Source organism: Teleopsis dalmanni, chromosome 2 (assembly GCF_002237135.1).
Source record: "Teleopsis dalmanni isolate 2A chromosome 2, ASM223713v2, whole genome shotgun sequence".
Lineage (NCBI taxonomy): Eukaryota > Metazoa > Arthropoda > Insecta > Diptera > Diopsidae > Teleopsis > Teleopsis dalmanni.
Window position 1 is genome coordinate 100,791,420 of NC_051847.1, and position 14,838 is coordinate 100,806,257.

The following is a 14,838-nucleotide window of genomic DNA, read 5'->3' on the forward strand; positions in this document are numbered from 1 at the left end:
AAATAATAATTATAATAAAATAATAATTATAATAAAATAATAATTATAATAAAATAATAATTATAATAAAATAATAATTATAATAAAATAATAATAATATTAAAATTGATCAAAAAATATTATTAAAAACAGTTATGGCACCTCATGCATCATGCAAAAAAAACACCCATATATATTCGGTTTTGAAGTAATTAATTAATTGTAGATTAATTAGACTTTATAAATTAGCGAATTATTATGTTAATAACTTTACAGTCGAGTACAAAATAAAATTCTTCCATGTATAAAAAGAAAAAGAATTTACCGTTTGATTGAATCGTTTTAACTATTGGTGTAGTATCCACAGCATGAACTAAAAAATTAAATCATTAAAATATAATGTTAAAAAAAAAACAAAATAAAAAAAACAAAAATATATAACGAATACTTATTATATAAAAAAAATTATATTCGTTTTCAAATTGACTTCAGTATACTAAAACATAAAATACGAAAAAAATATATAGTATTGCTTATACGGAAACCACAACAACTTTTAACTTCTTTTCGAATTATTTTTCTATATTCATACACATATAAACATATAATCAAAATCTATATTCATGCTATTAAGTTGTAAATATATAAAAACATTTGGTAAACAAAAACTCATTTATACATTTTAATACAGTGAAACCCCTATTTGGCGAAGACTCAGTTAAGACAACTTACAACCGATCGACACCGAATGCGGTGTTTAGTCAAAAGAGATTTAATTGTTTCAACAGATGATTAAAATATGGTTTGGAATAATTATCCGGCCTAGACGAGTTTTCGTTTAGCAGGAGTTTCACTATATTTAAATTAAATTGCATTGCTAAAATTTATTGCTTTGAAAAACTAATTTCGCAAAATAAAATTAAAAAATATTACATATATATATTAAATATTAAAATATATTAAAAAAATGTAAACGTCAGGGCCAGTTTTATCTAAGATATGTACTACTTAAGTACCATACGTTATATTATATATTATAGTTATATTTGAGTTTTATTTAGTATTGCAGTGTTTGATGGTTTATATATTGTTTAAAGGTAAGTGAAGAAAAATATAGCAATAATTTGAACTGGTATTAAAGTGAACACTTCCATTCGAAATGCCAATATAAAGAAATAAAAACTCAAAACGAAAAAATACATTTAGTACAAAATACAAACTAAACAGCTGCACCTTAAAATAATCTGACTAATATGCACCATTAGAATCAGTGCTGACTTGCGGCAAAAAATGCCTCTTCACGCTAGTAACAGCGTAAATTAAAGTGTGAAACGATGCCAGCTTGTTTTTGGGTAATGACTAGTATAATGTATGAAATATATTTTAAAAAGAAATATATGCTCAAAACATATATTTAAGCACCTGAAACAATATTTATTTAATATTCTATTTTTATATTTCATTATTAATTTTTTTACTATTGTAAATTGTGAATGTGTTCATAAATTTTATAAATACAAATTTATTTGGTCATTTTATTAATTTTTATATAATTTAGTAAGCTACTTTTTATTTTTTTTTTTGCCAAAAATTAAAACTAAAAACTAAAAATAAATTAAACAAATTAAAATAAATAACAAATTAAGAAATATTAATTAAATGAAGGAAGTTATTTATCAAAAAACAATACATTTCTTACATTTACATATTTTTTAATAAATATATTAAATATCTCTACAATTAATAATTAAATTTAAAATAATTTTCGTTTTATATCAACTGATCTTTAAGTAACAATGTAACATACTTTAGTTTAAAATAAAACTCAAGTAATACTACAAATATCACTTCGAAGACTTAAACTTAGACATGTAAGTCTATATTGTAAAACTGGCCCTTAAATACATATTATATTTATATTCATAGAAGGCTGCATAAAAACATTTGAAAATGCAATCAAAACTTTTAAATATTTTCCTAAAATAATAATATAGATTTCAAACTAAACAATTTAATTAAGATATTCTATCACAAACGAGTCATCACACAAATAGTTTATCCAATATTGACATTCACTGTAATCATTGCTATAACAGACTAAGTCAAACCTCATGAACGAAATTTAGGAAACTAGTTTTTTTCAAAATAAGTGGCTTTTTTTTAGAGTTACTTGGTTATATGTACAAATTGAACGGTTTCTCTAACTGCCCACCCTGTATAAGCACTCATATCGATTTTATGTATCACGTTTTTTATTTTCAATAAATGACGGATATGATTCTTTGGTAAACAAAAATAAATAAAATAAATATCGTGAGAGGCTCCCTGTTAATATAAACCTATATCGACGGCGTAAAAAAAACTAGATTACCCAAACTAGCTTCCTTCGAAAAACAATCAATTTTTTAGACAGTTTTTAGGTCTTTGGTCTAGTTTTTTTTTATCCATAAAATGTTTTTGTACTGAAATAGGTTTGAATATAGTAACAAAGCGGATTTATTTAAAAATTAAAATTTTTGTAGTTATAGTTTTTCTCACTACATTCACCTAACATATGTACATATTTATTACCTTATGTTGAAAAAGTTATTGTTTTTTAGAATATTTGCAAAATTATTTTTGATTGTTCTTCTATTTTCTATTCGGTTCTGGTCTTACGAAAACGTCTATAAAATAAATTTCTATTTAATTTGTCCTGTTTTCTAGTAATCGGCCTTTGATTTGCCCACTGTTAAGATGTTTAAGAACGAGTATTACAATTTCATTACCAATTTCATGATTCTTTAATTATTAAGATCTACTGAATTAACATAATATTATTGTTATGATTGAGCATTCAAATGGATATGCGCAACTGTATTCATTAATTATTCATTTTATTACAATTTTTAACGCCACTACTACATTTTTTTGAATATGCTGCACTGAATAATATTTATATTAATTATACAAAATTAAGGCATAATAGTAATTTAAAATCATAAACGCTCCGAAAACTATAAGAAATAATCGCAACACTTACTATATGTAACAACGAGTCCTTGCATTTTGTTGGATAGGTAATAAAATAATATAAAATGTTTTCATTAAAATCATAATGTTTACACTTTTAAATGATTTGTTGTAAATTATTTTGCATTCGAGGACATTAAATTATACACAATAATGATGTATTTCTCATTGATGTTAACATTTTTGTAATGTATCATAAAAATTTAAATATAATAAAATATTGAATGCGAAATGATTACTAAATGTTATTACTTAATGTTCTTAATTGATATACATTATTAGATCGTTTTGTCTTCTACAGATTATGAATGAAACATGAACAATGAGCTTTATTTAAAATTCTGTACGTATAATTACCTTCATTACTTGCGTAATCCAATGGCAATGGCAGATGGTTACTTGATTTTTTGTCTAAATCATCTTGATGTTTAGATCGCAAAAATAAAACAGTTGCTACAATAACAAGAACTAATATAAAAACAACTGCAACTGTAGCCCCGGCAATAATACGCATTTGTATTGAATCGTCATATACTATAATGGATGTAATGAAAATATGTTATTTGTTTCATTTGTAACAGCATAAATATATTCAATGTATCACCTGAACTAACAGCTTGATGAGTATGTGCATAAACAATATTGCTATAAGTACCAAAGCCGTTTAAAGTTTTACACCGTACTTGAAAGCCATATTCTGTATTTTCATTAAGTCCTTCAATATGTGCTTTCGTTTCTCTTGTATTTAAGGCAGTTTTATTGATTGCATCTAGTTCGGATTTTGGAAACCAACGTACTTCATAAAATTCAATTGGTGCGTCACTCTGCACAGGTTTATCCCAAACTAAATCCACTTCATTACTGGTTGTACTCAAAACACGTACATTAAAAACAGTGGACAAAATTGCTGATTCCGTTGTAAAACTTATTTCAGCATACTCAGTTTTTATATTATCAAAGTCTATTGATTGTTGACTACGTTTCGGAGTTATAGGCTTAGTATCTGAAATTCCTAAAGTTTCAACAGCAGTGTTTCCAACAATAGTATCGTTTAGATATATTTCTGATTCTATATAAGAAAGTCCATTTATAGTATGAATTTGTACTACGTAAGTTGTAACAGCTTCCAAATTAGTCAAAGTTAACTTAGTATCATTAAAAGTATCAGTACTGGGATTAAATACTACATTCGGTGAACAAGAACTACAACGCGCTTTATATATAATATCACTACGATATTTTGTATTTTTTATATTGAATACTGATTCTGCACTGTCTCGAACAGGCGAGTTCCAAGAAAGTATTGCACTTGTTTGATCAACGAACAGCAGTGTGAGATTAGTTGGAGGTCCAGGAGCTTTATAACAAGGCATATGTTTACCATCTCGAGGATGTCGATAAAATCCTGGCAAACATTTACAAAATGCTGCTCCTGATTTTAAGGCGTTTGAATTTGGCGGACATTGAATGCAATTAGCAATTTCATCTGAACGAAATGTTCCAGCAGCACATTCTAAAATAAATATTGTTTTAATGTTTAATATTGTTAAATTAAATATATGAAGAAGCATTACAGTCAAATCAACTAAATATAAAATTTAGTTTTGCTAAAAATGTATCTATTATTAAATAGATTATTGTTATAAAAATTAAAAGTTAATTCTTTCATTTGTAGAAATAATATTAAAGCGATAACAATTTCCTTACCATTACACGTTTTATTTATATTGTCAGGCTCGAATCCTACTTTGCAACGACATCCACCATTTAGAATTGTCCATTTGCCGTCTCCCTTACATAAGTAAGTGGGCGGTTCATAGGGTTCAGCATTTTCAACGCAAGTACCATTCTGCTTTTCAATTATTGTGATCTCCCGGCCTGTTGGAGTTTCATTGAAATGTGCAAAATTTTCGGTTACTGCAGGGCAAGTTATATAATAAACTTTTACAGCTAATACGCTTATACACGCTCCTTGATCACGAAAAGCGAAGTAGACTCCTTTTTTTGTGACAGCTATACTTTTTACTTCAGTATTAATATCAACATCTGAGTTTTGATTAAAACGCCCTTCTCCAGCAGCTATTCGAGCTAAATTAATTATACAAAAATAAAATACATTCCTGTTTTTTATAAATTAATCATAAACGTACCAATTAGTTTATAACTATCAGTTTGCCATGGCGGTGGTTCACGTGTTGCTGCATCAAATTCATAATATAATAAGCTAAACGTTTCCTTGCATGACAATGCATTTCCTAAATAACCAAAAAAAATTTAAGTGCATAAAGTAATATATTTTTGAGGTTTGACTTACCTGGAAATAAAGAACAATCTCGAATTGTAAACTGTATTTCTATATACAGTCGATTGGCTGGACCACGATCAATAAAAGGCGACCACAACCAGTTGTTAACATTGTGGTAGGCAACATCACACACTACATAACTTCTCCAGTTTATACCTTTCACAAAATCGGTAAATGACTCCTCAACCCACTGTTTAACACGAAAACAAATAAAATATGCTTACTGTATATTCTTAAAATATGCTTATTATGATTTATTATTCATTCCAAAAACAAATTAACTTTTAAAAGATATTTATTTTTTTTTTGTGTTAATATAGGAATCAAGGAAATTGTTCTAATAAACTGATTTACATTATACATTTCAAAAGAAATTTAAAGGGCTTTTCGGCATCCAATCTCTTTATTGTTTAGTAAAAAAAACAAGAACAGAATTAGGTAGCCAATTAAAGGAAGCTTGCAATATGTTTGATTACTGCTTAAAGTATTAAATGTGAATGTTCTATTATGTTCTTATGAATAGGAATAGGAATCAACGTGGTACTAGCTCCCAACGGAGCGGAGCACTGCGACCAGATTGATCTTTTGTGCTGCAACAGCCCCTAACCGAACAGAACACATTCCGCCTTCCGAATGAAGGCTAGAATGTCGGCCGTTGAGGAACTCCTAATGTCAGAAGTTTGATTTCATTTATTAATTCATTTCATTATGAAATAATCCTTAAACACTTTTCAGTAGACTTTATTGATATAGGTAAAGTGAAATGCAAGTTATTGTTTCGTTTTACTAAAAATGCCTGCAAAAGTACAAGAAACATCGAACGATTAAATAAATATAAATACTTCAAACTTAAGTACACTTGGGAATTCAAATTATATCATAAATTAAATATCATAAATGAATATGATCAATAAAGTTCACAACTAATATATAGTTGCTTTATTTTATGTCAATCAAAGCTATGTTATTTATGCTTCAACAAGTGCATTAATGCTTCAACGAAATTTCTCCATAAATGTTTGCTGACAAGAACATTGACAAATTTGCTTTGAATAAGTTAAATGATATGAATAACATGGAATATAAAATTTAAAGGTTAATAACTGATAGACCCTACTTGACGCTTAAACCCGATTTCTGAGAAAAGATAGGGAGGACATGTAAATAAAATGACTGTTTCTTCAGCATATGCATGCAATCTTATTTTTTTGTCAGCAAGCGTTTTGTATCAATTGTGGTATGCCACACAAAGATTATATAAGATTTTGTAAGATTTTAACGATCAAACTGCCCCTAATGTAGGTAGGTCGATAAGATGTAAAATATAATTAAATGCATTTAAATAATATATAATTAGATGTAAAGAATTGCTTGTAAATATAATATTGTCCAACTTAGGACAAGATAAAATAAAGTAAACATTTTATATAACTTAAACAATTTAGATAAATCAGAATTAAATTTTTAATAATTTGTATTTAATTTACGTACTCCTGGGGTTTGAGCCTGAGGTCCATAAGGATATCGTGTCCATTCTAGTGTCGCTTCTCTTGTTGTATCCAGTAATATTACTGAAAATAATTAATTTAACATTATAATATTATATTCTTTTTAAAACACAAAATGTAGCCTTCCCTTTATGTTCGTACTTATAACATAATCTATAATCACACTTAATTTTTTTTCAACATACATATTAACATATATGACATAGACATATTTAATTAATTTTATTTTTATATATGTATATTACCTTGATCTGCCGATCCAAAACCAATATGCAACGTGAAGACCAACCAAAACCAAGCGAACAAAAGACTGTGTAGTCTTAGTTGAATTTTACAAGTTATTCCTGTACAAAATGGCAACATTTGCGTGGTGAACAAAACTATTTTTTCCAAATGCGTTTTGTAATATTGATTTCCCAACAAAGTCATTAATGTTAACAGGCTTCCGGTAATCTGTTTAAGAGATTTTCTTACTATTAAATCATGAACAGAATTAAAAATAAGTGAGAGCATGAAGTTTTTCGTTGTATTCGATTGCGTTGAATATGAAAATGAATTGGATAATCTTATTGGTAATGACGACGTAAAATATTTTATGCTAAATGTATTGGAAGTTCGATGTGGTGGTGAAGTACTGATTATTAGCGTTCCGGTTTTTGCAATAGATTTTAACTCACTGTCATTCTCTTCTTTATATTTTTGATTATATTCACACAACTTTTTTCTTAATTTAAAATTTCTGCGACAAATTTGATCATTTAAGCAATTTTTAAAGACAAATTGATCGACGTTATTTTTCCAACTAAAATGCTGCTTCATTATTTGTTCATGCATATTAACTTTATATCTACAGTAGAGTGTTTTTATTTATAAATAAACAGATTTGTAAAAATGTGCACCCCATCCTCAATTTCTTGAATGAAAATCCTGAAATTTAAAAATATATATTATCGAAATATTATTTCAAAAATAAAAAATATAAATTAAATAGTTATATTTAACAAAATAATATTACCAAATACCATACATTTTAGTACACTAACATTAAATGGCGGCACTATCTTAGAGGCTAAAATAAGGCCACTATTGCATCGTTTGTGTAGCCAATTGATTCTAATTCAAATTTCGCAATTGGCAGGGCTTCGGACATATGCAATTATGTCCGATTTGATAATCGAAAATAATTTCAATTATTTTCTACCGATTTGCTTGAAATTTGAAATACAAATAAATTAATTATTTATAAAATAGAATCGTTTTATTTGTTTTATTAAATGTTTTATTTTGCATAATTTTTTAGTGATTTCTGGTATAAAGAATGTGGTGTGACGTGTACTAGCCAGTAAGAAAAATTTTATAGAAAAAATCGAAGTCTATGTTATAAGATCGTATTCAAACAAACCGAGAAAATTGAATAACTTTCTTCGGAGGTACGATTGTCGAGGATCCATTTTACAACACAATGGATTTACAGCACTACAGTAGTTAGGTAGTCGAAGCGAGACACTAAGACCTAATCTTTCCGAGAAAATGCCACAACCGACTCGTTTGTCTATTTTCGAGCCATCTGTGCAGATATCTATTATATTGGGGGTAGATACTCTGCCAAGGGTCCAGTCTTCTCTAATAGGTATGAGAACTTTAAACCCCTGGTTTTGGTCTGGGTAGTCGATTGATAGTCGATTGATAACGGGGCTGTTAGATCCTGATTCAATATGATCGCGTGTCCTGTATCAATTCTAGACCAGCGTGAAAAAGCATTTAGTCTAGTTGCTACAATCTTAGCTTGCTGTTTTACAAAAAGCAGCGATGGCAACCAGTTAAGCAGAGTCCTGAATGGTGCACTTTCAGAAAAATTTGGAATAAAATCTGGCGTACGTCAAGGTGATTCTCTATCGACGCTCCTATTCAATCTGACTCTACATGCAGCTATCAACGAAATAGATCAAGGTGGTATAATATTTTATAAATCTACACAAATATGCGCCTATGCTGACGATATCGTCATTATTGCAAGAAACAAGGTAATTCTTCAAAGCGTTTTCATACAACTAGAGCAAGCTACAAAGCAAACAGGCCTCAGAATAAACGAAGAAAAAACTAAATACATGACAAGGTTTTCCCAAGATAGCCACATCAGAATAGGCAATTAGTTTAAATATCTGGGCGTAGTTCTCAGCACAAGTAAAGATGCGACTCTTGCAATACAAGATCGTATTCAAACAACAGAGCTTATTTTGCACATATCAATTTTATGAAATCAACATTACTATCAAAGGAACAAAAGTTGCGCATGTATAAAACTGTCATTAGACCGGTTCTTACCTACGGCTGCGAAATATGTGTCCTTAAATCCAACGAAAACAACCTGCCACTAAATATTTGGCCCGGTGTGTTTAGAAGACGGCACATATCGTATACGGTATAACGACGAATTGAATGTCTTGAACGAAGGCCGAACTATAACACTATACATAAAAGCCCAAAGATTATGCTGGTATGGATAAGTCCTACGAATGAGTAACGAAAAAATGACTGCTTTTTTAGAAATGTGGTGCCACATATGGAGGGAGTGAGCATACAGGGTAAAGTATCTGATTGCCTTTACTTGGTAAATGAATCAAATACATTCCATAAAACCAGCACGATCTTGTAACTTTCTCCTCAAATTTGACTCCGCGTTGTCCCCTATGGATAGATACAATCATTTGTGCATAATAAACTAATATGTGATGTGAATTTTTCCTCTTGGATACACAAGGATACACAAACATAACTTCGATAAAAATGAAAAAGAAACCTTAGATAAGAACACCGCATACTACTGACGACACTGGCAAATGGTTTCTAAAACATGATTTAAGAGTATGTATGGTATGACTGAACTATTTACGGAGAAGTGAATTCCTATATCTAATTAATGTGTCTAGAAATTCAAAACTGCCATTACTGCTCTCCAGGAAAAGACGGAACAAGTATACTCTAAAAGAGCACGTTGCGAATAAACAATAGCTGCCATGCAACAAAGTGGATTTGCACTTGGAGTTGGATTTGCAGTAAGCTAAAAGCTGACATACTAAAGGCCCCAACCTTTATACCAATTAACGAAACACTTGCTAAAATCCGTATTAAGGCAAAATGCTTCTACATCCTTACAAATGGCTAACTAACAGTTGCGTTGGAATTAGAAAAAACCCCTCTTAGCCAGACAAATGTTGGAAATAATTATCTGACCAGCAGATTTGAACTGTACTGGTATATTTTTGAGAAGTGTGTTGCTGTTTATTTATGCTGATGACATTGATATTGTTGTACAAAACGCCCACGCCGGTAGTGCTACCATTTTTAACTAAGAAAAGCAACCGATGTAAACAAAGAACTTTCTGTCAACAAACAAATTTTTTGAGTGTCTTGGACCACTTCACTGTTAACAACTATATCATGCATAACTTTGTTTATTTGGTAACTAGCGTTAACATCAAAATTGTCGTCAGCCTAGAGATTCAACGAAGAATCACTTTTGCCAACAGATTTCACTTCGAGCTAAGTAATCAATTGAAAAATAAAGCTCTCTCTCGACAAACAAAAATCACGCTCTACAAGTCTCTTATCGTTCCTACTCCACTTTATACGGCAAAAGGACAATTAACAACAGTGATGAGAAGCCGTTAGGAGAATCTGAGAGAAAAGTTCTTAGACAGATCTATGGTCCATTTTGTATTGGCAAATAGTATCGAATTAGATAGAACGATAAAAATTCAACGGCGTTGCTGGCTTGATAATGTCGTGCGAATGAAATAAAATATTCCGGGTCGAAAGGTGTTTAATTCGGTTTCCACTGGTAGAAAACACAATACAAGACTTCTGCATCTTCGGTGGAAGGACCAGGTAACCAATGACATAAAGGCACTTATTACTCCCAACTGGTGACAGCAAGCCAAAAGACGTAAACCAGATGAGTCGGCAACTATTAAAATATTTCTTACATTTTAATTATTTTGACAAACAAATTTTAGTTTTTATACATATTAGTGTTTCACAGTATTTTTTACTAGCAAGAGCTAGACAAGACGTTGTCAAATAAACTAAAAAATAATTCAAATAATTTAATTTAAATAATTTAATTTACAAAGAAATTTAAAGTGAGACTGTCATCTTGATAGCAACCACCAAATCGTGATTGCGATTTTCAGATTAAAAGTGGAAATAATACAGATGAATCTTTAAAGTATGTCTAGACAGACATACAGCTTTTAATAAGTACGTTCCCAAATATCAATACTGAACAGCCATAAAAATAAGTGAAAAACTGTATATTTTGTTATATGTATAAATAGGTACAGACCACGGTAGTACAAAAACCGAGTTCAAAGGAATATATCATGTACCATATAGTAAATTAAATAATAGTGTAAACAAATAAAATAACACCTTCTTAATCTAGGTAACAATACCGATCCGAAGTAGAAAGACAACTAAGGATGGGATACGCATATAAACAAGTTAGTAAACAAATAAGCAAGTTAGCCAAGAAGTTTGAAGAAGGAGTTAAAATAACAACAAAAAAAACGGAATTGGAACAACTGTTCCTTATAAACAATACCTCTCTGTGAGTTATATAAATACCCAATTACATATAAAAGTAGGCATCATATGAAGATATGGATGGAGAATTTAGGATGTAAACCATTCTTTAAGTATTCGCATGCCTACGTTAAAATATCAATCAACATCACTTTTGGGTTACTATCGTTTCGTTGCTTACTAGGAATTAAAGTCTCAGAAATCCAGTCCCTAAAAAAATTGAAGAATACCTGGAACTGGTAACATGTATCCCGAATATATTTAACCGACATATCCTACTTCCGTGAAGTGTGGGAGGAAGAGGATCGCGGAAACTCTTCTGTTACTGAGAAAACTCTGCACAAAAATCAGTTGGGCTTCAAATGAAACAGATCCTGCATAGGCTTAATTAACGTAGTTCCAATTATAGTTACCCAATATTGTGAATAAAAAGCGGTTGGCATTCGTGGTCGAACGTTTTTACGACAATTACTTTGAGACGAAGTCTGCCTACTAAACTGCTGAATATCATAAAGGCTATATACGATGAGCTTAAATGTCTCGAAATTATGTGAATTGCAAAAAACGGTAATGGGTGCGTCCCATTACCGAGATTAAAGAATTTTACATCCGATGGTATCCACATAAAATGTGTACAATCTATTGTCTATCTCAGCAGTTCTTATCTCAGTTCTTACGAATAAAAGTATTGCAGACGAAGATGTACTAGTATTCAAAGTAAGGCTAGGGCTGGCTTTGGTCAGTTTTGAATGTCTGGCGGTGCAGTCAAAAAAGCTAGTAAACAACGCAAACAAACCTTATAACTTTATAGTATAAACCCCAACTTGGCATACATGACTAATGCATACAATATCCACAATGTTTTGTGCATATCGAGCGATCAAAATGCCAAGTCGTGGAAGACAAGTCGATCAGTTTTCTACTGGCTCTCGTGTATTAGCTATAAATATATTATTTTCCAATTAAACGTACCAGGTTGCAGTATTATTTTATTTTATTATTAACCTTAGTGAATTACTTATCAAATATCAGAAACATAACTCATTTTTAAGACGGTCTCTATAATAATTTTAGATGATCAAACATTTCTTTTTTTGAATAAAAATCAGATTTCTAAGCGTTGAGCCAGGTATTATCAGAAAGCATATATATATATATATATATTTATAACAATTCAATATTTTTACACTATAAGTTTTAAAAATACCTAAGCTGCTCTCAAACCACCTAATAAATCGCTAACATCTCCGCTGGTGTGACCTATCTGTATATTTAACATTTATTTGCCGGAAAAAAGTAATAACAAACCAAAAAAAAAATTTTTATTATTACTTTTTTATAATTTTACTTATCATATGCATATATATTTTTGTATATTTTTATTTTTTAAGTTTAAAACAGCATTTAGTATAAATTAATAATTTTTAATTAATTAATAATTTTTTCTGTTGACGGTTCTTGGCCGAAGGAAGTAATAACAAGCTAAAAAAGTTATTTATTATTACTTCTTATGATAGGCATATATATATTTCTGTTTTCGCTATAAACATGTTATTAATGTAACTAAAATTAATTTATATTTTTGTTGCTCATTTCAAATTTATATTTTTTAGAATGTAATTAATGGGCATGTAATATACCATATATTAGATGTACAGGATTAGACGATTGAAGTTTTACCAACTGCACACAGGTGTGTCTGTCAAACTAATATTGCCAACTATGTGAAATACAAGATATTTACAAGATACCACAAGTATTTCCGGCTAAGTTTTATAGAACAAAAGTAATTCGAAAAGGAATTCAAACGTAATAGTGTGGTTGCGTTATATTTGACTGGAAAATCACAACTATCTATTGTTCGTGAACTTAAACATTTCAAAATGAATAAAATATTTGAAGTTTGTACCATAAAGCGTTATAATAGTATAGGTAGCATCGCCAAACGCTATGGTGGCGGACGAAAAAATAACAGCAACATCACATGATGACTTAAACAAAATCCACGTCGCAGAAGTAATCAAATGGCCAAAGAATTATAAATATCCATACGAAACATCCAAACATCCGATTCCAAGATGAGCTCAAGGTAAAGCCAAAAGTTCCAAAAGACACAAGATCTTACACCAAAGCAACAAAAAGTTGGACACAAAGGAGCAAAGGAGTTGTTACGCTTGCACAAACGTGTTGAATTTCCAAACATTGTGTTCTTTGATGAGAAAAATTTCTACATTGTGAAGTCCATAAACTCTCAAAATGTTCGCGTTTACTTAACTGAACGCACTACCGAAAATTTGAGGCTACTAATGGCCACCTGAGTTCAACAGACACGCGCAAATCGATACAGATATGGCCACCAAGTTGCTTTATAGTCGTGGGTATGCAAATATTCCAACAGGACTCGGCACTGTCTTATAAAGCTTATGTGAACCAAGAATGGTTAAAAAATCATATTCCACCCTTCATTTTGTCCACACAATGGCTTTCGAATTCGCCGATGCAAATCCGTTGGACTATTCCATCTGGGCCATTTTGTAAAGCAAGATAAGGACTAAAAAATATGCCAGCAGATTTGAAACATGAACTTGTTTTTTCACCGTTTGAAGGCCATAATCAAGACAAAAAGTGGCCACATCGAGCTAGAGTGAATGGATTCTAAAATTTTAAGATGGCTCCGGGGAAAAAATTTGTATAAAGTAATGAAGTCGAATGGGAAACTGAGGTATATTTTGAATAACTTGATAAATCGTATTTTGGGGCTCACTGATGTTAATTCAAAATTTGTAAATCTAATTTTTTTGCGCTATTTCAAAGATCCAATCAATATTTTAACTTTCTTCCACATCCTCTTCCAAAGACGTAAGAAGTTAAAAGAGCAACAAAAAAAGGAAATACCAAAAGCAGAAACCTAATAACATTTCATTTTTACTTATAAAAATTGAAAATGTAACATTTCAAAAACCAAAAAGAAGTTTGTGGTGAACCGAGAAGTTTAAGCAAAAGCAGTAATGTAGTAAAGTCTCAATCTACACACACCCAAGTTAATGATAGCGTTTTCTTAGAAATGTTGCAAAAAATCAATTCCCCGTTTTTTTAGTACAATGCAACACCATTCTCAATATATTATTATGTAATCTAGTTGGCTTAATTAATAAAAGTATGCACACTCAATTCTATGACTGCAATACCTTTTTTGATATTATTTATTATTTGAAACGTTCCTTCAAGTAAAATTGCAATACGTACTGGAATATGATACAAAAACTATATTCCGTTTACTTGGATTGTCATATCTCAATTCTTCTGAATGCTTAAGTTGGGAATGCATTTAGTTTGCAATAACAAACACCAAGATAAATACACTGGATAGCAGATGAAACAGAGTCCTTGGAGAGGATACAATTCCTATAAAGCACCATCTACCCATAATTAAAAAACGAAAATCCGCAA

The 14,838-nt window shown here is 30.1% G+C and overlaps 2 protein-coding genes across 2 annotated transcripts in view; one reads left to right on the top strand and one right to left on the bottom strand.

Annotated features, from left to right (window-relative positions):
• The window catches only part of LOC119675194 (ephrin type-B receptor 1-like), a 10,910-nt gene extending 3,183 nt beyond the window's left edge, over window positions 1-7,727 (bottom strand). Inside the window, exons 1-8 of the mRNA XM_038086383.1 lie at window positions 7,050-7,727; window positions 6,788-6,867; window positions 5,306-5,486; window positions 5,142-5,246; window positions 4,699-5,079; window positions 3,596-4,504; window positions 3,349-3,525; window positions 249-352 (exon numbers count right to left, since the gene is read on the bottom strand). Of these exons, the coding sequence (XP_037942311.1) occupies window positions 249-352; window positions 3,349-3,525; window positions 3,596-4,504; window positions 4,699-5,079; window positions 5,142-5,246; window positions 5,306-5,486; window positions 6,788-6,867; window positions 7,050-7,638 (2,526 nt within the window). The 5' untranslated portion in view covers window positions 7,639-7,727. The remainder of the gene's footprint in view (window positions 1-248; window positions 353-3,348; window positions 3,526-3,595; window positions 4,505-4,698; window positions 5,080-5,141; window positions 5,247-5,305; window positions 5,487-6,787; window positions 6,868-7,049) is intronic.
• Window positions 7,728-8,519: 792 nt separating this feature from the next.
• Window positions 8,520-14,838, top strand: part of LOC119675195 (hybrid signal transduction histidine kinase I-like) — a 16,257-nt gene continuing 9,938 nt past the window's right edge. Inside the window, exon 1 of the mRNA XM_038086384.1 lies at window positions 8,520-8,757. Coding sequence (XP_037942312.1) covers window positions 8,520-8,757 — 238 coding nt within the window. The remainder of the gene's footprint in view (window positions 8,758-14,838) is intronic.